This window comes from Protobothrops mucrosquamatus, unplaced genomic scaffold, assembly GCF_001527695.2.
Source record: "Protobothrops mucrosquamatus isolate PMUCROS unplaced genomic scaffold, P.Mucros_1.0 scaffold3378, whole genome shotgun sequence".
NCBI classification, from domain to species: domain Eukaryota; kingdom Metazoa; phylum Chordata; class Lepidosauria; order Squamata; family Viperidae; genus Protobothrops; species Protobothrops mucrosquamatus.
Window position 1 is genome coordinate 69,510 of NW_015389361.1, and position 26,621 is coordinate 96,130.

At 49.9% G+C, this 26,621-nt stretch overlaps 1 protein-coding gene across 1 annotated transcript in view; it reads right to left on the bottom strand.

The window, feature by feature from the left end:
• Positions 1-21,389, bottom strand: part of LOC107297556 (long-chain-fatty-acid--CoA ligase ACSBG2-like) — a 31,611-nt gene extending 10,222 nt beyond the window's left edge. Inside the window, exons 1-8 of the mRNA XM_015826917.1 lie at positions 21,263-21,389; positions 13,016-13,065; positions 11,424-11,659; positions 11,106-11,194; positions 8,920-9,040; positions 6,998-7,078; positions 5,474-5,623; positions 2,625-2,801 (exon numbers count right to left, since the gene is read on the bottom strand). Coding sequence (XP_015682403.1) covers positions 2,625-2,801; positions 5,474-5,623; positions 6,998-7,078; positions 8,920-9,040; positions 11,106-11,194; positions 11,424-11,659; positions 13,016-13,065; positions 21,263-21,381 — 1,023 coding nt within the window. The 5' untranslated portion in view covers positions 21,382-21,389. The remainder of the gene's footprint in view (positions 1-2,624; positions 2,802-5,473; positions 5,624-6,997; positions 7,079-8,919; positions 9,041-11,105; positions 11,195-11,423; positions 11,660-13,015; positions 13,066-21,262) is intronic.
• Between the last annotated feature and the right edge of the window lie 5,232 nt (positions 21,390-26,621).

The window sequence follows — 26,621 nt, forward strand, 5'->3', positions numbered from 1 at the left end:
TCGAGGACTACCCAACCGGTCGTAAGTCGAGGACTTTCCCTGCCGGGGAGCGCCGTGCATACATGGTTCCACCCCCTGCGCCGGCCGAGGCGTAGCTGGCAAGCGGCAGAGACGGAGCAGGCCGACCACCAGCTGGCCCAGCCCAAGGGAGGTAAGGCACCCGCCGGAAAAGGGGGAAAAAAATGGCGGACAAAAAAAATGGCGGACAGCCTTGCTTGGTGACCCCCGTGAAATTGTCAATTGACCCCAAATGGGGTCCCGACCCACAGGTTGAGAACCACTGATCTATCTATCTATCCATCCATCCATCCATTCATCCATTTATCAGTCCATCTCTCTGTCTATCTGTTTATATGTTTGTCCATCTATCCATGTCTATCTATCCATCCATCCATCCATCCATCCATCCATTTATCAGTCCATCTCTCTGTCTGTTTATATGTTTGTCCATCTATCCATGTCTCTCTCTCTCTCTCTCTCTCTCTCTCTCTCTCTCTATCTATCTATCTATCTATCTATCTATCTATCATCTATCTATATCTACATATAGATACATAAGAAAAGACTGGACAACCATTTGTCTGAAATGGGTATAGGGTTTCCTGCCTGAGCAAGGGGTTGGACTAGAAGATCTCCAAGGGTCCCTTCCAACTATTATTATTATTGTTGTTGTTGTTTTGTTGTTGTTGTTATTGTTGTCTGTCTGTCTGTCTGTCTGTCTGTCTGTCTGTCTGTCTGTCTGTCTATCTATCTATCTATCTATCTATCTATCTATCTATCTATCTATCTACCATCTGTCTATTATCTCTCTCTCCCCATCCACCCATCTTTCCTATCTTAGTCAACCATCTCCCTCAGGGGGTCTTTGCTACTAAATTAAGGGTTTGTGGCAGCAACACCTGGCTGACCTCAGCATATCAGAAAAATGCTAAGCAGAAATCAACGTGGCTAACGTATGGATGAGAGACCACCAGGAAATCCCACAGCCAAAGTATCAACTGGGAAGTGAAAACATATCCTGGAAGAAACAGTTCTGCATCACTGTCAAAACTTAGACAGGCATGCTCGCTTAATGATTACAACGGGGACTAGCCACCCTGTTGTTAAGTGACCCAGTTGTTAAAATGAAACACGGTCTGACTGTGACAGACTGATGTCACTTCCCATTAAGCCAGAGACCTCGGCGTGACCAGGGGTTGCGATTTTACTGCCGGCTTCTCCATTGACTCTGCATGTCAGAAGCCGGCTGGGAAGGTCACAAATGGCGACTGGGCGACTGTGGGATGCTGCAGGAGTTATGCGTGCAAAGACCTGTCATAATGTTACTTTTCCAGCACTGTTGCAATTTCAAGCGATCACTCAACAGAGCAGATGTAAAACGAGATCGGCCTATAACAGGGGTAGGCAACCTTAAACACTCAAAGAGCCACTTGGACCCGTTTCCCAGAGAAAAGAAAACACTGGGAGCTGCAAAATTTGTGTGCGTGCACGGGAGCGTGATTGAAGAGTTTAATTAAAAAGAAATAGATGCTGCTGTGCATGAGTTTTCTCACACTCTCTCTTTCCTCTTTCTCTCCCTTTCCTCTCCCTCTCTCTCCCTCTTTCCTCTCCCTCTCTCCCTCTCTCTTTCCTCTCCCCCTTTCTCCCGTTCCTCTCCCTCTCTCCCTTTTTCCTCTCCCTCTTTCCTCTCCCTTTCTCTTTCTCTTTCCTCTCCCTCTCCCTCTCTCTTTCCTCTCCCCCCTCTCTCTCCCCCCTCTCTCTCTTTCCTCTCCCTCTTTCTCTCTCTCTCTCCCCCTCTCTCTCCCTCTCTCCCCCCCTCTCTCTCCCTCTCTCCGATCTTCTGCTCACCTGGCAAGCTGGCTTCACGCTGTTCTCCAACAAGCTGATACACATTCTTATTGGGCTGGCTCTCTCCTGCCCTTCCTGCTTCCTGCAGAGACGCAGCAAAGGGAGGAGCCCCGCCCAATAAGCTTGTCAGCTCATCAGAGGACAGTGTGAGACCACTTTTTTACATATGCACACACGCACACAAACACACACACAGAGAGAGAGAGAGAGAGAAGGGAAGCGCAAGTGCCTCTGTCTCTGCAAATGGCAAGGAGGCTAAGAGCCACAGGAGAAGGCTCAAAGAGCTGCGCGTTGCCGACCTGTGGTCTATAACAAGGAATCGAGTTGTACTTAAGGGAACTTTTGCTTTCCCCACTAGGGGGCAGCAGCTAGCCAATCTCAGCTGATCCCCAAACACCAGGATGGTGCACCACTAGGAAATCCCACAAGAGGTCACTAGAAGCTGAGCTCAAATTAAGGCGATAAGTTACTCCTCTTTCAACTCTGACAAGCACTGTCCAGCCCACCTTGCAAGGTCACTGTTGTTAGAACAATTAACCAGCGGAAGGGCTTGCCTCCAGAAAGTGTGGGTGCTCCATCCCTGGAGGTTTTTAAGAAGGGATTGGACAGCCACTTGTCTGGAATCGCATAGAGTTTTCTTCTTGAGCAGGGGGCTGGGCTAGAAGACCTTCGAGGCCCCCTCCAGCTCTGTCATTGGGGGGGTGATATAAAAGGATAACCCCGCAAAAACCACCTCGGCCTCCTCAAGGGAAAAAAAGCAGGAGCTGCCAACTCACCTTCAGCGCGTCAGGCTGAGCAAAGTACGTCTCCACGCCGAACGCGATGGGCAGCCAGATGTCAATCATCTGCGCGGCGACGTGGCTCAGCGGCAGGTAGCTGACCACGCTCTCCTGGCCCTCCAAGGGCGTCTTCAGGTGCACATACTCTCCGGCCGCCCTGGCCGTCCACGTGATCTGCAAGACAAAGACGGCATGGCTGCCACGGAGGGACCTCCAGCCCCCACGGAGGAACCTCAGGCCACCTTTGGCTATTAGGGCCCCCGCAAGGAAACACAAACGCACAAAGGTTTGGGGCCTGAGTGTCCATGGAGATTCTCAGTCACCCAAGTCTATGGTTGTCCCAAAGGTACTTTTTCAGGAGGCAACTGGACTTCCTTGTTTTTCCTTTGAAGACCTTTCGCTTCTCATCCAAGAAGATTCTTCAGCTCTGACCGGATGGTGGGGAAGGGAAGGATTTATACTCCTTGCAGACAGCTGGTCATTTGCCTCCTTTTAGAGGGTCATTGAGACCACTTGGAGGTTTATCTGTGTCCTCAGGGTCAGCTGAGGGGCACAAATGGGTGTGGAGCCTCCTTGCAACTGCTGAAGGGACTGTGTTGTTGCAAGAAGGCTCCACACCCATTTGCACCACTCACCTGACCTTGAGGACACAGATAAACTGCCAAGTGGCCTCAATGACTCTCTAAAAGAAGGCAAATGACCGGCTGTCTGCAAGGAGTATAAATCCTTCCCTTCCCCGCATCCGGTCAGAGCTGAAGAAACTTCTGAGATGAGAAGCGAAACGTCTTCAAAGATAAAACAAGGAAATCCACTTCTGAACAAGCATCTTTAGGGCCTGAGTGTCCACAAGGATCTGAAAAACTGAATTACGAAAGGAGAGGAATCCTTGCTCCCTTCAGGTAAAAACCAGCGAATGCCATTCAAACCATGTCAGTCAGAGAAGGGACGGGAGAAGCTTTACAACATGTTCAAGGTTTATTTCAGGGCGAATATTTCAAGTTTCGCCAGGCCCTCATTTAAATGGCCCAAAGGTGCTTTTCCAAAGGGCAACTGGACTTTGTTTTTACTACTACTACTACTACTACTACTACTACTACTACTACTACTACTACTACTACTACTAATAATAATAATAATAATAATAATAATAATAATAATAATAAAGTTGGAAGGGACCTTGGAGGTCATCTAGTCCAACCCCCTGCTCAGGCAGGTAAACCTATACCATTTCGGACAAATGGCTATCCAATCTCTTCTTAAAAACTTCCAGTGTTGGAGCATTCACCGCTTCTGGGGGCAGGTTGTTCCGCTGGTTAATCGTTCTCACTGTCAGGAAGTTTCTCCTTAGTTCTAGGTTGCTTCTCTCCTTGATGAATTTCCATCCGTTGCTTCTTGTCCTGCCCTCAGGTGCTTTGGAGAATAGATTGACTCCCTCTTCTTTGGGGCAGCCCCTGAGATACTGGAAGACTGCTATCGTGTCCCCCCTCGTCCTTCTCTTCCTTAAACTAGACATTCCCAATTCCAGCAACCGTTCCTCGTATGTTTTACCCTCCAGTCCCCTAATCATCTTTGTTGCTCTTCTCTGCACTCTTTCTAGAGTCTCGACATCTTTTTTACATCGTGGTGACCAAAACTGGATGCCGTATTCCAAGTGGGGCCTTACCAAGGCCTTGTAAAGTGGTATTAACACTTCACGTGATCTTGATTCTCTCCCTCTGTCAATGCAGCCCAGCACTGTGTTGGCTTTTTTGGCAGCTGCCGCACACGGCTGGCTCCTATTTAAGTGATTGTCCACCAGGACTCCGAGGTCCCTCTCACAGTTTTCCTTGAAAACATTTCACTTCTCATCCAAGAATCTTCTTCAGTTCTTCAGAAGCGAAGAAGCGAAACATCTTCAAGGAAAAACAGAGCCTGTTGCCCTTTGGAAAAACACCCGGACGACGGAGATTCTCCGTAGACCCTAATTTAAATATTAAAATGCACCAATACAGTAAAAAGCAGGAAACTTGGCATGATCTCCTTTGCTCCTGCAAAGCTCTGCATCTCAGGAGAAAAAAACGAGAGATACAGGGAAGTCCTTGACTTACGGCTGATCACTTAGCGCCGCCTGAAAAGCCCTTATGCGACGGACGAGGCCGGAGGGAGCCATTCCCGCCAGAGGGGACACAGGAGGAATGCGACAAACTCACCACGGGGAAAATTGAACAATTCCATTTAATTCTTTAAAATAAATTCTAAAAAATATAGGTTTTACTTTTTGTCACTCACACCCATTGTATTCTGGCCCTCGCTTTGTATCCTTTCTTTAGTGAGTCTATTCCACCATTTCTTTGATATTAGTGCTGCTCTTGTCCCGCTGCGAATTATCCTAGACCAGGGGGTAGGCAACCTTGGCTCTTTTATGACTCGTGGACTTCAACTCCCAGAATTCCTGAGCCAGCCATGCTGGGAGTTGAAGTCCACCAGTCATAAAAGAGCCAAGGTTGCCTACACCTGAGTTAGACAAACCGATACTGTATAATGGGGAGAACCAAGGCTGCTTGTAATAAGAGACGATAAGGAATGGCGTGTTGAAGAACTGGGTGGAAAGCCTGCATTTCAAACCAATTGAAGAATGTGATTTATGGCTGTTAGTTACAGGAGGGAATTGTGCTTTGATACTGTGTGCTCAGGGGAGGGGAATTCAGTTTTTGGCTTCGATTACGTAGTGCTGATATTATGCTGGCTCAGGAATTCTGGGAGTTGAAGTCCACGAGTCATAAAAGAGGCAAGGTTGCCTACCCGTCATAGACAGACAGACACATACACACACACACGGAGGGGGCCCCAGGCAAGCAGGCACTCACGTTGTCGTGGCTGAGCATGACTCCTTTGGGGTTCCCCGTGGTCCCCGACGTGTAGATGATGGTGCAGCACTGGCTGGGCTTCAGGCCGGCCAGGATCTTGTCCAGCTGATCATCCGGCACGGAGCTGCCCAGAGCCATGAATTCGTCCCACTGACCGGCAGGAAAAAAAAAACCCCACAGCCCTGGGTGAAAAGAGGGGGCCACGTCCACGTTCGTGCATCGGAGCGTGTGGGGTGCAGGCTTTTAGCCCCCTCCCCTTTCAGGGAAACAGCTGACTTTCCCCCCCTCCCTCCCTTTATGCAATCCACGGCATTTACGGCCCTGCGGGATGCTACCCACTGGCCACTCCAGCCCTCTGCCCAACGGGTCCACTCAGAGCGCGACGCTTCCCTGCAGGATCCCGGGCCTCTCCCGATCCCTGGGATCTCCCGATCTAGTGAGGAAGTATTTCCTCCAAGAGAGATCTGGAGGAAGTAGGACAAGGACAACAGTGGTTCTCACCTTACAACCGTTTGTTGGGCCACCGAAGTTACAACAGCCCTGGGAAAAAGGTCCTCAAATGTACGACGGTTGCAGCGTGCCCACGGTCATCTACAGGCAAGTCCTCGACTTGCAACCGTTTGTTTAGCGACCGTTCAAAGTTACCGCGGCACTGAAAAATGTGGCTTCCTTTTCACGGTTACGCCCTTTGCAGCATCCCTGTGGTCATGTGATCTGCGTTCAAATGCTTGGCAACTGGCTTGTACTTATGACGGTTGCGGTGTCCCAGGATCATGCGACCCCCGCTTTTGCGACCTTCTGACAAGCCAGGTTCACTTAACCATCGTGGCAAGAGAGGTCGTAAAAGGGGCCAAAACTCAGTGCTCCACTTAATGACAAAATGAAATGTTACGTGAATTTTGCCCCATTTTACAACTTTTCATGCCACTGTCGTTAAGCGAATCACTGCAGTCATTGAGTAACACAGCTGTTAAACGAATCCAGCTTGCAATAACGTTGTAAAAGAGGATCACGGGACACTGCCACTCGTCGTAAATATGAGTCAGTTGCCAGGCATCTGAATTCTGATCCCACGCCCGTGGGGAGGCTGCGACGGTCGTAAGCGTGAAAAACAGTCCCAAGTCACTTTTTCCAGTGCCGTTGTAACTTTGAGCCGTTGTAAGTCGAGGACTAACTTGTATTTACGAGAGCTGCAGGGTCTCGGGGTCCAAGGATTGCCACTGCCAGCTTTCTTAGCAAGCAAAGTCAAGGGGGGGGAGGGGAAAGGGAAGCCATATCTGCTTAATGACCGAGTGATTCACTTAACAACGGCTTAAGTGCTTTGCTTAACAACCGTGAGAAGAAGAAAAAAACCTCCATAAAATCACACACGTGGGGCTCGCTCAACCGCTGCCTTGTGTAGCTATGGAAATTCCGGTCGTATGTCGAGGACCAACGGAAAGGAATAGGAATAAGATAGAGCTGGAAGGGACCTCGGAGGTCTTCTAGTCCAGCCCCCCCGTTCAAGGAAGGGGAGGTACTCACGCTGTAGAGGTTTGGCCTTTTTTCTTTGATGTCCTCGTTGTAGTAGATGATGGCTTTCAGCAAGGGGAGCTTTTTCTCCACCTGGGAGGGGGGGGGAACAAGAGAAGCCTCAGCACAAATGTCTTCACTGGGACCCCCAACAACGCCCCAAAGTCACTGACTCTGAAGTTCAGCCTCCCCCCCCCTCCAAGTCAGAAGCCAAGCCATTGGGGGCACTGGATCTCAGCGGTGGCCCCGGACAGACCACTGCAAAATCCTTTGCTGGCCACTAAGTGAGACCGGCCCTCACACTGAACGATCCAATTTCAGCTTCCCAGACGCACAAAGGTCACAAAGGCCAGGATTGGCTGCGAGGTTACTTTGCAACGGCCAACAGTCGCTAAATGAGGACTATGTATGTATGTATGTATGTATGTATGTATGTATGTATGTATGTATGTATATATTCCTAGAGTTGTATTCTTATTTTGCTTTGGATGTCTTTTATACAAGTAATCCTCAATTAATAATAATACTAATACTAATAATAATACCAATATTACTACTACTACTACTACTACTACTAATAATAATAATAAAGTTGGAAGGGACCTTGGAGGTCATCTAGTCCAACCCCCTACTACTACTACTACTACTACTACTACTACTACTACTACTACTACTACTACTACTACTACTACTAAAGTTGGAAAGGACCTTGGAGGTCATCTAATCCAACCTCCTGCTCAGGCAGGAAACCCTATCCCATTTCAGACAAATGACTTAGAACAGTTCATTCAGTGACGGTTCAAAGTTACGACGGCACTGAAAAAAGTGAATTATGACCATTTTCCCCACGTACGACCGTTGCAGCCTCCCCACGGCCACGGGATCAAAATTCAGATGCTTGGCAACTGGTTCGCATTTACGACGGTCGCCCTGTCCCAGGGGTCACGTGACCCCCCTTTTGCGACCTCCCGACAAGCAGAGCCAATGGGGGAAGCCGTATTCACTTAACGACCGTGTTACTAATTTAAGAGCTACAGTGACTTACTTAATAACCACTGTGACAAGAAAGGTGGTACAATGGGGCAACATTCCCTCACTGTCTCGCTTAGCAACACAAAGTTTGGGCTCGGTTCTGGTCGTAAGTTGAGGACTACCTGTCCTGGGCTTTTTTTTCTACAAGGCAAGCTACTGAACATTCTTCTGTTCTGGTGGCAGCACGAAAATACGTTGAATAAACCAATCCATTTCAGAATGAGCCCCTCTCCACACAATTTGAGCGTGTGCCAGGCCCGCACCAATTTTAGTGGGTCCACACACAGCCGTGCAAAAGACACGGACTTAATGCAGTGTTTCTTGTCCTTGGCAGCAGGTAGAGGGATGGACTTCAACTCCCAGAATTCCCCAGCCAGCACATGCTCTGTTTGCTCTTAAGCATCCCTCTAAATCCACGTTTATCTTACCCCCTGGAAGATGGGTGGACCTCAATTCCCAGAATTCCCCAGCCAGCTCATGCTCTGTTCGCTCTTAAGCATCCTTCTAAATCCATATTTCTTTATCTTACCCCCCCTGGAAGATGAGTGGACCTCAATTCCCAGAATTCCCCAGCCAGCTCATGCTCTGTTCGCTCTTAAGCATCCTTCTAAATCCATATTTCTTTATCTTACCCCCCCTGGAAGATGAGTGGACCTCAATTCCCAGAATTCCCCAGCCAGCATGGCTGGCTGGGGAATTCTGGGAGTTGAGGTCCACCCATCTTAAAGTTGCTGGGACAGCCAATCTCCAGTCTCCAAAGGTTTGGTGGACCTTCCAAACTCCCAGAGATATCGCTGCGCCATCCCCGGAAGGCTTCGATAGTGGTCCTTTTTCCTGGGCCGGAGGGTGGACTAGAAGACCTCCCAGGCCCCCTTTAAAAGCCCTGGAATCTGGCTTCTCACCTCCAGGATTTTCTGCAGCTGCTTGTCGTTCTCCACCACAATGATGTTGGCCCCGCAGTTCTCGGCAACGTAGTGACAGGCCTCGGGGGAGTTGGTGGTGTAGATGCCGACGGCAAAACCCCTGCGAAGAGGGCGGGGGGAAGGGACAAAGGGGGGAATGGGTTCACTGCATTTGGGGAAGGGGGGGGGGTCGCACGGCTTCCCAGGCACCCCTTGAAGGCTTCGCTCGTTCCGCCGAGCGGCTTGCGGGACGAGGAAAATGATGGCTCATGGTCGCCCACAAAAAGCGGCGGGATGAAGACCCCTGCATTCCTATGCAACGCCAATGAAAGCCCCCCCCCTCTGCCCAATTGGGGCAGCTTCCCACTAACCCAACAAGCCAGGCCCTGCTCCTTTGCCCCCAGGAGCAAAGGGGGTCTTCCAACACAGGAAGTAGTTTGTGGGTCCCCAAACTGCGAGCCACTTCCTGCTCAAAAGCCACACCCAGAAACGAAGCCCCCACCCCTAAGGCTTGGGGCAGCCCCATAGGGCAGAAAAAGGGGCACCTGCCATGACAGTCTACGGAGATTCTCCGTCATCCCAAGGTGCTTTTTCAAGAGGCAACTGGAGTTTCTCGTCTTTCTTTGAAAGACGTTTTGCTTCTCATCCCGGAAGCTTCTTCCGCTCTGACGGGATGGCGGGGAAGGGGAGGATTTATACTCCTTGCAGACGGCTGGTCATTTGCATCCTTTTGGAGAGTCGTTGAGGCTGCTTGGAGGTTTATCTGTGTCCTCGGGGTCATCCGAGTGGTGCAAATGAGTGTGGAGACTTCTTGGAACAACACAGTCTCTTCAGCAGTTGCAAGGAGGCTCCACACCCATTTGCATCATTCTGGTGACCCGGAGGACACAGATAAACCTCCAAGTGGCCTCAACGACTCTCTCAAAGAAGACAAACGACCAGCTGTCTGCAAGGAGTATAAATCCTTCCCTTCCCCACCATCCAGTCAGAGCTGAAGAAGCTTCTGGGATGAGAAGGGAAATGTCTTCAAAGAATAATAAGAAAGTCCCATGAGGACACAGATAAACCTCCAAGTGGCCTCAACGACTCTCCGAAAGGAATGCAAATGACCAGCTGTCTGCAAGGAGTATAAATCCTCCCCTTCCCCACCATCCAGTCAGAGCAGAAGAAGGGAAATGTCTCCACACCCATTTGCACCACTCAGTTGACCCTGAGGACACAGAGAAAGGAAGAAAGCAGGAGCTGGCCTGTTTTTATTTAGTAAAGTGAAAAACGTATTCCATTTGTGTGACCACAATGACTGCAGGCAGCCCCTCCAAAAGAGCTGCTCAGTTGAGGGGGTGCTTGAGCTGGGTAGTCTTCTGGCAGATGTCACGTGACCCAACTAGGTCACATCATCAGGGCTAGAAGGGCAGAGAGGAGAAGGGGGAGGACTGTGAGGGTCCTTGGTGCTCTCTGAGCTTGGGGGTTTTCTTGGAACATTTCATGACCCAACTAGGTCACATCATCAGTGCTAGAAGGAGAAAGAGAGGAGGAGGAGGAGGGGGGGGGGAGGAGGAGGAGGAGGACAACCATGGGGTCCTTAATGCTCCCTGAGCTTGGGGGTTTTCTTGGAACCTTTCATGACCCAACTAGGTCACATCATCAGGGCTCCAAAGAGTAGGGTTTTGCATTGATGAGGCTACCTAGTTGGGTGGTGAAACGTCTGCAAGGAAACCACCAAAGCTCAGAGAGCGCCAGGGACGCCTCCTGTCAGCCACCAGCTACAAATATTCCCCTTTATTGCAGCTGCTCAACTGAAACCAAACGGCCGCTACACCCAAAACTCGGTAGCCCACCACGAAGCAGGTTGGAAAGCAGAGAGTTGCCAAATAGCAACCGACAGACCGCACCCCTGAAAAGGCAGCGGAACCAGCTCAAACTCCCAGGACGGGGGACACTGAGGCAGCGGTGGCGGGAGGGGAAGGGAGGCTCCCCTTCGAAGGGACTGGGGCCGAGACCCCTCCCCTTCGCACGGACCCAAAACCTAAAAGGGGAGAGCAGCAAGGGAGGGAGGGAGGGAAGACGGGGCTGCGTTCGAACCCTCGGCTTTGGGCAAGTCAGGAAAACCTCTCCAGGTGGGGACCGCCCCCCCTTTCCTTCCTTTTCCCAGAGGGGAGGCCGGGGGGGGGTTTCCTGCCCCTTACCCAGCAAAGATGGCGCCGATGTCGGCCAGGAACCACTCCAGCGAGTTGAAGCCCAGGATGCACACGCTGTTGAACCGCGCCAGGCCCAGCTGTGGGAGGAGGGCAGAGACGTCAGCCGGACCCCTCCCCGGGGGCTCCCCCTCGCCGCCGCCCCTCCTCAGAGCACCCGCTGCGAGCCCCCTCCCCAGCCCCAAAGCCGGCCACCTTTGGTGCCACGCTGCAGCCACCTGCCCTCCCTCCCTCCCTCGGCTGTTGTGAACTGAAAGCGCCGCGGTGTGGATACCCCCCTCCCCTCCCCAATTCTGTCCCCCCCCAGACCTTGAGGAAGCTCTTCGCGGTCTTGCGGCACTCCCCGTAGTACTGCCGGAAGGTCAGCTGGGACCAGCGGCCCTTCTTCTTCCAAGAGAGCGCCGGGAAGTCGCCGTACTTCTCCACGGAGGCCAGGAAGAGATCGTGGACGGTGATGGGGTCCTCGGCGCCGATGCCGCTCTCGTCCAGCCGCAGCTTGACCTCTCCGTCGCGCTTGGTGGTCCACAGAGCCCCGGCCCCCGGCCCTGGAGGGGAGCGGGAAGAAGGCCCTCTCCTTGCACTGACGGTCGGAAGAGAGGGGAAAGGGCTTCCCGGCTTCCGGAGCGGTTCCTTCCCACGCACACCCCGTCACAGGCCAGTCCTCGCTCAGCAACGGAGCCCCCAATTTCAGGGGCTAAGCGGATTTTGTCCCCGTTTACAGCCTCTCTTGCCACCGTCGTGAAGCGAATCACTACAGTTGCTAAATTAGTGACGCGGTTAAGCGAATCGGGTTTTCCCGCTGACTTTGCGTGGCAGAAGGGGATCACGTGACCCCTTCCCCCGGGATGCCGCGACCGTCGTAAATAGGAGTCAGTTGCCAAGCGTCTGAATTTTGATCACGTGACCGTGGGGGGGGGAATGCGGCCACGGTCGTGAAGTGTGGGAAACGGTCATAAGTCGCTTTTTTTTTTTTACCGCCGTTGTAACTTTGGTCACTAAACAAAACGTTAAGTCGAGGACTACCTGTACGTTCCATGTTCTAATTTCCCGCCTCCCGCTGCCTTCCTGGGGAGGGAGCCTGGAGGGGGCCTTCCAGCTAAAAAGTCCATCGGCTGTGTCGAGCAATGGCCCTTTCCCTCAAAATGGAACGGCAAGGCGCCAGTCCTCATGGTGCAGAAGGAAAAAGCGCTTGCAGACGGAGCCCCGAAGGCAGCTTTGCTCCACCACAAAAGTAGTCTGGGGGTGACTGAACGCAGCCCAGCCTCAATTCCCACAGCCCCCCCAGTCGGCACGGGACCCTCGGTCTGCTAAATTAAGTAGGGGGGCCTCAGTCCCAGCCCGACAGCTTCCCTCCCTTCTTCCCAAGTGTTTCGTCCCCTTTCCAAGCGGTCCTTGACTTACAACGGTTCGTTTAGTGACCGTTCAAAGTTACACCGGCAATGAAAAAAAGCGACTTATGACTGTTTTTCACACAACCGTTGCGGCATTCCCACCCACTCCCACGGCCACATGATCCAAACTGAGACGCACTTGGCGACTGACTCATGTTTATGACGGTCACAGAGTCCTGGGATTGGGTGACCCCCCCCTTTTTTCCGACCTTCCGCAAAGCAAAATCAGTGGGGGAGCCAGGTTCCCACGGCCCCCGTGTTACTAACTGAACAACGGCCGTGGCCACTTACCGAACACTGTGGCGAGAAAAGTCGTAAAATGGGGCAAAGCTAACTTAGCCAATGTCTCGCTTAGCGACAAACATTCTGGGCTCCATTGTGGCCGTACGTCGAGGACTGCCTGTGCTTACTGCGACTAAAAGCGGCTGAGGCCGAGACACCCTAGTGCTAAACCGTGCCTGCCGGGTATGCCTGGATCTCCTGGTGGTCTCCCTTCCCCCCTTTTCCTACCTTTCGACATCTCGGCGTCCGGCTCCTGGACGGGTGGCTGCTTCTTAGGGCTGCAGGGAAATCAGAGAGAGGAAGTCAGACTGTTTGTCCTCCAGGAGCCAAAGGAAATTGGGATTTCTCCCTGCGTCCCCGGGGTGAGTCTGTGCTGAGTTCCCAGCTTAATTTCCTCCCTCCCAAATGGCAGAATCCCCATCATGGTTCCGACAGATGTTACTCTTCAAAGAACTTGGAGGCATTGTTTACCTTAAGGAATCTTTAATCGAGCAGCATGGCATCGGCACGTACCTGGTCGAAGCCAAAATCTGAATTTCCCTCCCCTAAACACGCAGTCTCAAAGCACAATTCCCTCCTCCAATTAACAAGTCATAAATCACATTCTCCAACTAGTTTGAAATGCAGACCTTCCCTCCAGTTCCATGACCCGCCATTCCTTAGCGTCTCTCATTTCAAACAACCTTGAAGAATACTCTACTGCGATGTTGTTATGTCCAACTAATCCCCATGCACATTCTTCCCCCTTCCCCCCCCCAGCATCATCTAATTCCAGCTCTAAAAGTAACACACAGGTTAAAGAGAAAATGGCTGCATCTTCATATATTGTCAAAGCGAGAACATCCGATGTTAGCACCGTTGACACCCCTCGCTCTTCAGGACCCCGTGTCTCCAAACTGGGATAAGGCCTCTCCGGACGGCCTGCTCAGGATCCAGCCAGGACTGGGGCAGAGCCCTTGTGAGCAGGCTATTTTGGGGGTGTGTGTGCAGAGGGGCACCCCCAAAAGTGGAAACAATAAATCAGCGGACGGTTCTCCTTCAGAGGCTGTGGGCGCTTCATCACTGGATGTTTTTAAGAAGAGATCTCCATTTGTCTGGAGTGGGATAAGGTTTCGTGCCTGGGCAGAGGGGGGGGTTGGACTAGAAGACCTCCGAGGTCCCTTCCCACACTGTCACTCTGCTAATGAATCAGTGGAGCCGCTTGCCTCCGGAGGTCGCGGGCGCTCCATCGCTGGAGGCTTTTCAAAGAAGAGACTGGACGGCCACTTGTCTGGAATGGCATAGGGTCTCCAGCTTGAGAAGGGGGTTGGATTAGATGGCCTCCGAGGCCCCTTCCAACTTGGTTCCTCCACCAGGGCCGTCTCGCAATCTTCTGACTTGGAGTAGAGACTCGGGAATGAGGCCTCGGGGTCTGGTGGGTCCTGACCCAGATGCCAGGGGAGAATTCTGCCCCCTAAGGCAGGGGTAGGCAACCTTGGCTCTTTTAAGACTCGTGGACTTCAACTCCCAGAATTCCTGAGCCAGCCATACTGGCTGGCTCAGGAATTCTGGGAGTTGAAGTCCACGAGTCCTAAAAGAGCCGAGGTTGCCTACCCCTGCCCTAAGGCAAGCCACTGTCCCCCTTGCCCCCTCCCCCTTGTCCCTCCTGACACCCCTACACACACACACACACACACGAGCCCCCCTTTCTGCCCTCTCTGGACTGAGCCAGTGGCAGCCAGGCTTCTACATCCGCCACGCAAACGCAATCCGCCCCCCCCGCGGGACACACCTGGCCCCTGCTTAGTTATTCCTCTCCCACGGCAGGTTGCCCAATTGCGCCCCCCTTGTCCTGTGGCATCTTTTAGGGTTGGGCTTGGTGGGGGCTGTGAGGAGGGGGTCTTCCGGAGAGCCCCCTGGTCCCCAAAAGGGTACCAGCTCCCTGCCTCCAGGCAGGAGGCTGCCCCCTGCGGCGAGGGGCTGCCGCTTCTGCCAGCCCCAGGGTTCCGGAAGGGCTGCTTGTGACCTCACCCCGCGACGCCAGGGCCAGGGGTTCTGCCCCTGCCGGGGAGAGGGCGGGCTGGGCGACAGCTGGCAAAGCAGGAAGCAGCCGAGCGGGCCCGGTTCTACCGTGGGCAAGGGACCCCGTTTCCAAACCCGCTTCTTCGGGACCCCTTCCGGCGACCACGTCAATGCGGCATTCGCGGCTTCTTCAAGGCTCCCGGGGGCGAGTTCCCCCCAAAATCGCCGGGCCCACTGAAATCACGCCGCTTCGGAGACCGTTCAGATCCAGCTTTCCTCCCTCCCTTTCTCCTTTTCCCTTCCTTTTCTCCCTCCCTCCCATCTCTCTCCTTCCTCCCTTTTCTAATAATAATAATAATAATAATAATAATAATAATAATAATAATAATAATAATAAAGTTGGAAGGGACCTTGGAGGTCATCTGGTCCAACCCCCTGCTCGGGCAGGAAACCCTGTACCATTTCGGACAAACGGCTGTCCAGTCTCTTCCTAAAAACCTCTAGTATTGGAGCATTCACAACTTCTGACCGCAAGTTGTTCCACTGGTTTCTGGTTCTCACTGTCAGGAAATTTCTTTAGTTCTAGGTTGCTTCTCTCCAATAATAATAATAATAATAATAATAATAATAATAATAATAATGATGATGATGATGATGATGATGATGATGATGATGATGATGATTGATGATGATGATGATGATGATGATGATGATGATGATGATGATGATAAAGTTGGAAGGGACCTTGGAGGTCATCTGGTCCAACCCCATGCTCAGGCAGGAACCCTACACCATTTCAGACAAATGGCTGTCCAGTCTCTTTTTAAAAGCTTCCAGTGTTGGAGCATTCACCGCTTCTGGAGGCAGGTGGTTCCACTGGTTAATTGTTCTCACTGTCAGGAAGTTTCTCCTTAGTTCTAGGTTGCTTCTCTCCTGGATCAGTTTCCATCCGTTGCTTCTCGTCCTGCCTTCCGGCGCCTTGGAGAATAGCCTGACTTCCTCTTCTTTGGGGCAGCCCCTGAGATACTGGAAGGCTGCTATCCTGTCCCACCTGGTCCTTCTCTTCGTTAAACTAGACAGACCCAATTCCAGCAGCCGTTCCTTGTATGTTAGTCGTTCTTCGTAGGTTTTAGTCTCCAGTCTCCTTTGATCCTCTTAGTTGCTCTTCTCTGCACTTTTTCCAAAGTCTCAACATCTTTTTTTGTAATGTGGTGAACAAAACTGGATGCAGGTATTCCAGGAGTTGAACCGGGCTTTATCTGGACCACTTCTGGTCCAGAGATTTAACTCCTCCCTGCCTAGCTTGGTCAGGCATAATCCCGACACCCAAGTGTTTTATTTGCCCAGTGGTTCCGCACGGATCTTAAAAAGATCTGAAAAGGAAGGCGAGCCAATGCCTTGGCCCTTTGGCTACTCGCTTGGCCTGTTCCCCCAGAGAGACCGGTTTTAACCCCTCCAGGGTAGGACAGAGAAGGAAATGGGCAAACGTGCCTTAAAGGAGACACTTCTCCAAGTCTTTGGGTTCTGTCTGGGACGCCAAAGGGAAACTGAGGTAGGGAGGAATGCCCGACACCCACCCCCTCCCCTTCTGAAAGAAGCATTGGATCATCTCTAGCCAGAAGGACGAGGGGGGACATGATAGCAGTTTCCCAGTATCTCAGGGGCTGCCCCAAAGAAGAGGGAGTCAAGCTATTCTCCAAAGCGCCTGAAGGCAGGACAAGAAGCAACGGGTGGAAACTAACCAAGGAGAGAAGCAACCTAGAACTAAGGAGAAACTTCCTGACAGAACAATTAACTAGTGGAACCACCTGCCTCCAGAAGCGGTGAATGCTCCAACACTGGAAGTTTTTAAGAAGAGACTGGACAGCCATTTGTCTGAAATGGCATAGGGGTTTCCTGCCTGAGCAGGGGGTTGGACTAGATGACCTCCAAGGTCCCTTCCAACTTTACCATTATTATTATTATTATTATTATTATTATTATTATTATTATTATTATTATTATCATCATCATCATGGGTCTCGCAGTTGTCTTGACCCTGGCATGGAGCAGGAATGTGCGAAAGAAGACATGGCTGGGCAAGGGCCTGGGTGTGCCAGGTGTGCCACGTCACGACCCACGGAGACTAGCTGGCTACCACGGATAACTGTGCAGATCCCTCTTCGTACGTTTCGCCAGGTCCTCCCCGCCGAGCCACACCCTGCAATTCGCAAGCCACAAATGCTGGGTTTGCCACTGGATTGTCACCGGAGGCCGTTATCCCAAATTACAGGGCTGGCCACCTCGGCTGCCACACCCCAGCCTTTATTAGTAAACCCTCGCAGCTCTCTTACGAAAAGCCACAAACCACCGGCAAGTCCAACGGAGCCAGCTGGAACGCGCGGAGCTGTGGGGTAACCGTGCCCAAATCCTGCCCTTGCTTTCCCACGACTCTGCCAACCGGGCCCGCCTCCCTTGGCAAAGCACCTTTTCCTGGACCGTAAACAGGGAGGGAAGGACGGAGGGAGAACAGCCAGCATTGGACCCCTCTTGTCTTGTCAGGGTCAGCCACAAAGCCAGCCAGGGAGACCCCTTGCTTTGAGCAGATGGAGCAAAAGCAGAAAGTTACAAACACACACACACACACACACACACACACACAGAGTGAGTGTCCCTGATGCTGGAGTGTGGTTCCTCCAATGCCCAGCATTTCTGCCAAGGCACCCATGGGGGGGGGGAGAAGGGGCAGCTGGCATGGGGTGCATTAAATTGCCCAACCTGGAAACAGCCCCCCCCTTTCCCAAGGATGGTTTTTCATGAAGCAACTGGACCTTGTTTGAAGACATTTCACTTCTTATCCAAGAAGCTTCTTCAGCTCTGCCTGGATGGTGGAGAAATGGAAGGATTTATACTCCTTGCAGACAGCCGGTCATTTGCCTTCTTTTGGAGCCATTGAGGCCACTTGGAGCAGGGGAGGGAATACGACACCATCTACCTCCAAGTCCACAAAACAGTCCTTTCAGCAGTTCCAAGAAGGCTTCCACACCCCCATTTGCACCGCTCAGGTGACCCCGAGGACACATAGTCAAACCTCCAAGTGGCCTCAACGACCCTCTAAAAGAAATGCAAATGACCAGCAGTCTGCAAGGAGTATAAATCCTTCCCTTCCGCACCATCCAGTCAGAGCCGAAGAAGCTTCTGGGATGAGAAGCGAAACGTCTTCAAAGAAAAACCAGAAAGTCCAGTGGCCTCCTGAAAAAAGCACCCTTGGGATAACTATGACTTGGATGACGGAGAATCTCCAGAGACATTTAGCTCCCCCCCCCCCGCCCTTTGCTTGCTGGAATAAAGGAGGGTGTCTCGTGTCCAAGTGGACTTTTTCTGCACCCCACCTGGCGTCCCTTGAGGTGCTGCCCACCTGCCTGCCAAGCTGAGGGGAGGCACCAAAGAATACCTGTTGGCTGTTCTTCAGCTGGTATCAGCATCAGCCTTTCCAAGGTTACACCAGGACCCTCCTCGCTCCCCCCAGAGATGGGCTGCTAAGGCCACCCGTGTCTCCCCCCCCCCCAGTTCCCAAAGTCCACCCTTGAGCACCGGGAGCCCCAATCCAGCCTTACTGAGGATCCTCATTACAATTGAGGATTGTAATTTTGCAATTACAATTGAGCCGACATTTTCCATCGCTAAGCGAGAGAGGCAGCCGTGTGAATTCTGGCCCGTGTGAATTCTGCCCCATTTTACGAGCTTTTGAAATCCGTGTGTCAAAGAGCGAGGAGGGGACGCCAGAGATATTTCGTGAAAGGTGGGGCAGATGTGGGGCAACCAAAAACGGGCCGAGGATGGTTAGAGATGCAAATGAAGATTGCTGGCTCCTTCCCCTCCAGCACCGATTGGGTTATCTAGTTGGGCAATGAAAGGCAGGCAATCAATCAGCCAAGGACTCAAAGGAAAGATCATCTCGGATAAGCGGGGATTAATCCCAGACAAACAGACAAACAATAACCAAGGGTGGGAAAAAACAACAACACTACACTCCCACCAATGCTGACAGGGCAACCTGCTAGTATCTAAAGGGAGAGCCAACCCCACCCTCCCTTCTGGCACTGATGACGTTCCTTAGTTGGGTCATGAAACGTCTGCAAGGAAACCAACCCAGCTCGGAGACCCCCGAGGACCTCACGGTCCTCCTATACCTCCCCCTCCTCTTCTCTTTCTCTTCCCCCTCCGCCTCTTCTTCCTCTCCACTTTCTGTTCTTTCTCTCCTCCTCCTCCTCCTCTCCACAGCCCCCCTCCCTTCTAGCACTCATGAGGTTCCCTACTTGGGCCATGAAACATCTGGAAGAAAAAAGAGCACCAAGGACTCTACAGCCTTCCTCCTCTTCCTTCTCTTCTTCCTCTTCTCTGCAAACCCCACTCCCTTGTAGCACTGATGACATTCTTTAGTTGGGCCATGAAACGTCTGCAAGGAAATCACCAAGCTCAGAGAGCACCAAGGACCCCACAGTCCTTCCTCCTTCTTCCCTTTCTCCCTCCTTCCCTTCTCTTCTTCCTCCCTCCTCCTCCTCCTCCTCCTCCTCCTCTCCACAAACCCCCCTCCCTTCTGGCACTGATGACGTTCCCCAGTTGGGTCATGAAACGTCTGGAAGAAAACACTAAGCTGAGGGAGCATTGAGCATCCCCCATAATCCTCCTCCTCCTCTCCGCAAGCCCCACTCCCTTCTTGCACTGATGACTACCTGTACAGGTAAGTCCTCTAGTTACAACCAAAATTGAGCCCAACACTTCTGTTACTAAGCGAGAGTTTTGCCCCCATTTCACGAACTTTCTTCCCGCGGTCCTTAAGCGAATCTGACTTTTCCCCACGGACGTGGCTGGCCAGGAAAACGTGGCAAAAGGGGATCACGTGACCTTCTGGGACGCCTGCGACCGTCATAAATACGAGTCAGTTGCCAAGCTGACTGAATTTTCGACCGCCTGACCGTGGGGACGCTGCAACGGTCGTTAAGTGGGAGAAATGGCCATCAATCTCTTTTTTCTAGTAACTTCAGTCACTAAACAAACTGTTGCAAGGCGAGGAGTATTTGTGCTTTGAACTCCACCCCGTGCGGGTCTGGTCGTTCGTGCCTGACCCATGTAGGGTGAAGCATGGTTTGAGCAAGCCACGATAGAAAAACCAGGATGTTTATACAACTAGGGAAAATTATAACATATAAAAACGTACTAGACGAGAAAGGGGAATTGAAATCCAGGAAAATTCTTCAAGACGAAGGGATAGAATTAGAATGGTGGGCATATTTTCAATTACAGGCAAGATATTGGAAAGATAAAAAAAAGAGCTAGGCATAAAAATAGAGCCGACAGGGCCGGACAAAATATTATTAGGAACTGAGGATAAAATGATTAAAAAAACTATATCATTATCTGTTAGACCAGCCAATGTATGAGGAACAGGTAAAAGAAACCATGTTAACGTGGAGTAGGGATCTTGATCTCAACTTTGATCTGCACATCTGGCAAGAATTATGGGTAAGAAATAGGAAGCTCACTCTGGCCACCTCCTACAAAGAAAATCTCTACAAAATGTTCTATGGATGGCACCTCCCATTCACAAGGTTAGCTAAAATGGGTCCAATTTTTTCATCCATATGTTGGAAATGTAAATTGGCAATAGGGACCTATTACCATATGTGGTGGGAGTGCTCAACAGCTTGAGATTTTTGGAATAAGATAAAAAAAAATGGCTGGAAGAAATATTAATGATAGAGATAGAGCTAAAACCAGAACTCTTCCTATTAGGCATAACTACACAAAAATACGATGAAGGGATATTCTACCTGATGTTACACATTTTCACAGCTGCTAGATTGGCGTATGCACAAAATTGGAGGAATAAAGAAACTCCAACAGAATAAGAGATCTTATACAAAATGTTATCGTGTGCCGATATGGACAGGCTCACAATGGAAATGAAGGACAAGACAGAGTCAGATTATTTTGAAATCTGGGACAAATTTTATTATTGGTGTGGATCAAGGGGGACTGTTCGGGTTATAAAGCTAGTGTTAAGATAGAAATATATATAACTGAATGTTGGTATATAGAGAAATAAACTAGGTATTGTATTATATAGAAAAATATGTATATATAGAGATTAAGAACTATATGTATAAAGAGGAACAAACTGTTAGAAATACGTATACCGGAATGTTACGTCATGTCCATTTTTGTTTTAACTGTGTTATAAATAAAAAAACTTTAAAAAAAACAAACCAGGATGGTCAGTTCAAAACAACTTCAACCTTGTTTTACCAAATCTCCACTTAGCAGGTTCCTGATGCAGGGAATAAAATTCCATCCGGACACACACCCACCCAATAATAATGCCCCAAACCCCCCACAGTAAAGACGTGTCTCCCCCTTGGGCGGGTGGGAGGGGGCAGACAGGAAGCACCGGTCTCCCCCCCCCTCCAGAAAAAAGAACAAGCGTTCACCCACCTGGGCGAAGAGGTGGCCACCGAAATGTCGCTGAGCGAGACGTCGGTCGGTTCGGAGAAGAGCGGTGTTGCTGGTCCCACCGGGAGGGATCCGGTCACTACGGCGGTGGCGGCTGCCATCTTGGCCGAGCCTGGCGTGGAAACGAGACCCTTCGACCGTCTCTAAGCACTTGAAAGCGCCAAAAGGTCTTCTCCTGGATTGAGACATTCAAAGAGGCAGCGTCTTAGCGTCAGCGTCTCGCTGCCGGGTGTGCGGGAAGCCCCACAGCCACAGGAAGAGGAAAAGGAAGTAAAGTTCTAAATATTCACCCTTTCTAGACGGAACTCGGTTGCTTTTGCAAAGTGGTACCTGACGGGCGAGGCTTGTAATCCCGTCCTCCCCCAGCTCCGCAGTCGCAAGATAGTTGGCAAAGGCTGGACTAGATGACCCTTAAGGTTCCCCCCTTAAGTGTCCTTCTTAAAATAAATGACAAGTTGACCTGCCCTCCCCGCTCTTCCCATTCCTGAAGCCTCTGAATGGAAAATCCCTTCATGATGCTTGCCGTCCAGCAGGGACTTTAGTCCATCGTCGGAATACCAAAATCACAGAGTTAGAAGGGACCTCGGAGGTATAATAATAATAATAATAATAATAATAATAATAATAATAATAATAATAATAATAATAATAATAATAATAATAATAATAATAATAATAAAAAAGTTGGACCTTGGAGGTCATCTAATCCAACCCCCTGCTCAGGCAGGAAACCCTATACCATTTCGGACAAATGGCTGTCCAGTCTCTTCTTTAAAACTTCCAGTGTTGGAGCATTCACCGCTTCTGGAGGCAGGTTGTTCCACTGGTTAATTGTTCTCACTGTCAGGAAGTTTCTCCTTAGTTCTAGGTTGCTTCTCTCCTTGATTAGTTTCCATGCGTTGCTTCTTGTCCTGCCTTCAGGCGCTTTGGGGAATAGCTTGACTCCCTCTTCTTTGGGGCAGCCCCTGAGATACTGGAACACGGCTATCATGTCCCCCCTACTCCTCTTTTTGCTAGACTAGATAGAAGCAATTCTTGCAACCATTCTTCATGTGTTTTAGCCTCCAGTCCCTTAATCATCTCTGTTGCTCTTCTCTGCACTCTTTCTAGAGTCTCAACATCTTTTTTATAATATGGTGAACACAACTGGAAGCAGTATTCTACATGTGGTCTTATTAAGGCGTTATAAAGCAGTACTAGAATTTCATGTGATCTTGATTCTATGCCTCTGTTTATACAACCCAGGATTGTGTTAGCTTCTTTTGGCTGCTGCCGCACACGGCTGGCTCACGTTTAAGGGATCGTCCACTAAGGACTCCAAGGTCCCTCTCACAGTTGCTGTTTCTGAGCCAAGTTTCATCTGTACTTGTACCTTTGGTTTTTCCTGCCTAAGTGTAAAACCTGGCTTTTCTCCACACTGAATTTCATTTTTTGGACAAGAAGATCCATCTTTACAAGGCCTAGGTAAGGCCACACTTGGAATCCTGCATCCAGTTTTGGTCCCCACGATGTAAAAAAGATGTTGAGACTCTAGAAAGAGTCCAGAGAAGAGCAACAAAGATGATTAGGGGACTGGAGGCTAAAACATATAAGGAAAGGCTGCTGGAATTGGGTCTGTCTAGTTTAATGAAGAGAAGGATGAGGGGGGGGGGACAGGATAGCAGTGTTCCAGTATCTCAGGGGCTGCCCCAAAGAAGAGGGAGTCAAGCTATTCTCCAAAGCACCTGAAGGCAGGACAAGAAGCAACGGGTGGAAACTCATCAAGGAGAGAAGCAACCTGGAATTAATGAGAAACTTTCTGACAGTGAGAACAATTAACCAGTGGAACAACCTGCCTCCAGAAGCGGTGAATGCTCCAACACTGGAAGTTTTGAAGAAGAGACTGGACAGCCCTTTGTCTGAAACGGTAGAAGATTTCCTGCCTGAGCAGGGGGTTGGACTAGATGACCTCCAAGGTCCAACTTTATTATTATTATTATTATTATTATTATTATTATTATTATTATTATTATTATTATTATTATTATTATTATTATTATAGAGCTTTGAAGTACTCCAGAAATTGCAAATATTCAAAAAACCAGTCCACTTGTTTTTGTGTGGGAAAGGAAAAAAAAAACACCTGTAACTCTGTAGCCTAAAAGTTTTTTTGCTTATGAATTTCTGACATCTGGATTTCTCCATTGTTGAAACTGGGGAGGGAGAGGCACAGAAAAAAAAGGGAAGGCTCATCCATTTCCTCTTCTCAGATCAGGTCAAGCAGCTGGCCTTCTCAAGACCCCCCCACACACCTTTCTGCGAAGCCTGCACCCCCATTTGAGGTCACGCCTGACCACGGGTGACGTGTCCTCAGCCCATCGTCCCTCAACCCCAAATGGACCCACAACCTCCCTCCCCCAACTTATTTCAATCGGCTTCCGGCAGAGGAAAACACGTACACAATTTCCGCTTGGCTTAATTAGAAATAACTTCTATTTTTGCTAAGAAAAGTAATTGAGGCCCGGCAAAACGAGCCCGAGAGAATTTGCAAGTGTCGGGGTTTTTACTTGAGAAAAAAAAGGAAGGGGTGTGTGTGGGAATTTCCAGCCTGCTTGGACCACAAGACCTTCTTGTAGGTTTTGCTCTGCGGAAGAGAGAAATTCTTAGCAGCCTATTTGCAGGAATTGCACCGCCAGCTTAAAACTTGCTCGCTGTTTGAGGAAGACATTTAATGTGTAACTAATTTTTTTTAAAAAAAAAAAAAAAGTTAATTGGGTCCCCCAGAGCCAAGCAAGTAGAATTTTCAGCTAGACTGCCTTGGATCGTGGAAGCTCCACTAAGGTTTCAGGGCCCACTTCTTCTTCTTGTTGTGCCCTATCCATTATCGGACGTTGGCGATCATGTTGGGGATCCTGTTTTTGTCAGCAGCCGCACGAAAAAGTGCTGCTGAGTTTTATCCAAACTAGTCCCTTAGATTTTGAAGCCACGATGTTCTTCTTCTGCCTGGACCTCGTTTGCCTTCGATCTTTCCCTGGAGGATTCAATGTAGCATGCCGTGTTTTTCTGGGTGTCGCATCACCTGTCCGAAATATTCTAATTTTTGTTTTTTAATTGTTTTGATGGTTTTCCTGGGCTTTCCCAGGCGGCTGATCCCCTCCTCATTTCTGATATCTTGTCGACCCAGCTTCTACGTAACAGCCGCCTGTCAATCCACATTTCAAATGCTTCTTGTCTCTTCAGGTGGCCTCCTGTCAGAGACCAGCAGTTAAAATTTGAACCCGAGCCATTTATGTCCCTTTAGATCGCAAACAAGGGTCCAGTCAAGGTGACCGGCAGTTATGTCAGCTATGGAAAATGCCAACACAAACAGACCGAAATAAAACGGAGAGATACGGGAGTCATCCCGGCAAGCCCCAAGGAGCGGAAGAAAAACTGCTTAAGGTTCCCCTGGTGGAATTACTTCTGTGCCCACCTCCCCAATTCCCAAGAGAACAGCCAAACCCAGCTAAGGGGGTCCCTTGAGTCATCTTCTGCCAGGAAAAAAAAAGTCTCCCCAGGCGAAATCAACTAAGGTTTCTTTCCAAACGATCAGATCAGCACGTGGGTTGCACAAGACGAATCAGCTTGAACCCATTCATTAGTCGTTAGCCCCAGGCTGGCTGGGGAATTCTGGGGCTACCGTTGAGAACCCCCGATTTCATGGGATGCTTAAGAGTAAACACAGCCCCCTGATGCCTGGGGAATTCTGGGAGTTGAAGTCTGAAAGCTGCCACGGTGGAGGAACGCTGCCCTACGGCACCCGAGGGCAGGACAAGAAGCAGTGGTGGTTTTTCTTGCCTAAATGTAGAACCTTACTTTTTTCAATGGTGAAAAAAATAAGGTTCTACATTTAGGCAAGAAAAACCAAATGTACAGATATAGTATAGGGGGTACCTTGCTCAATAGTAGCAACTGTGAGAGGGATCTCGGAGTCCTAGTGGACCATCCCTTAAATATGAGCCAGCTGTGTGCTGCAGCTGCCAAAAAGGCCAACACAGGGCTAGGCTGCATCAACAGAGGGATAGAATCAAGATCACGTGAAGTGTTAATACCACTTTACAAGGCCTTAGTAAGGCCACACTTGGAATACTGCATCCAGTTTTGGTCACCACGATGTAAAAAAGATGCTGAGACTCTAGAAAGAGTCCAGAGAAGAGCAACAAAGAGGATCAGGGGACTGGAGGCTAAAGCATATAAGGAACGGCTGCTGGAATTGGGCATGTCCAGTTTAATGATGAGAAGGACGAGGGGGGACATGATAGCAGTCTTCCAGTATCTCAGGGGCTGCCCCAAAGAAGAGGGAGTCAAGCTATTCTCCAAGGCGCCTGAAGGCAGGAGAAGAAGCAATGGATGGAAACTGATCAAGGAGAGAAGCAACCTAGAACTAAGGAGAAACTTCCTGACAGTGAGAACAATTAACCAGTGGAACAACCTGCCTCCAGAAGGGGTGAATGCTCCAACACTGGAAGTTTTTAAGAAGAGACTGGACAGCCATTTGTCTGGAATGGTATAGGGTTTCCTGCCTGAGCAGGGGGTTGGACTAGATGACCTCCAAGGTCCCTTCCAACTTTATTGTTGTTGTTGTTGTTGTTGTTGTTGTTATTATTACCGATCAAGGAGAGAAGCAACCTGGAACTAAGGAGGAATTTTCTGACCATGAGAACAATTAACCAGCTGGAACAGAAGTTGCCACCAGAAGTTGTGGGTGCTTCAACACTGGAGGTTTTTAAGAAGAGACTGGACAACCATTTGTCTGAAATGGTATAGATTCTCCTGCCTGAGCAGGGAGTTGGACTAAAAGACCTCCAAAGTCCTGTCCAACTATTCTATTCTATTCTATTCCATTCCATTCCATTCTATTGTATTCTGTTCTATTCTATTCTATATTCTAATTCTAATTCTATTCTATTCCATATTGCATTCTATTCTACTGCTGTTCTATTGTATTCCATTCCATTGTACTGTTCTATTCTAATTCTAATTCTATTCTGCATTCTATTCCATTCCGTGTTCTATTCCATTCCGTGTTCTTATTCCATTCCACTCCCCAGACCCATCAAGGTGATGAAACCAGAGAGAAATTGTTTGTCTGTCCTGAGTGTGTTACGCATTGTATCACTTGCCCTCAGGTCAGCTGAGCCCTTCCACGTCCAGAAAGACAGCCAACCAGGTCAAAGGTTCTGTTTTCCCAGAGGAATTTGAGAAAGAGGTGACGTTCCTGCCAGCCGAAGTGCCAACATTAACGCAAGAGTCTGATATTTTTAGCAATCCTCCAGCTCATCCTTGAATCAAGTGTTTGAATTGCACACTGGGGGGGGGGGGG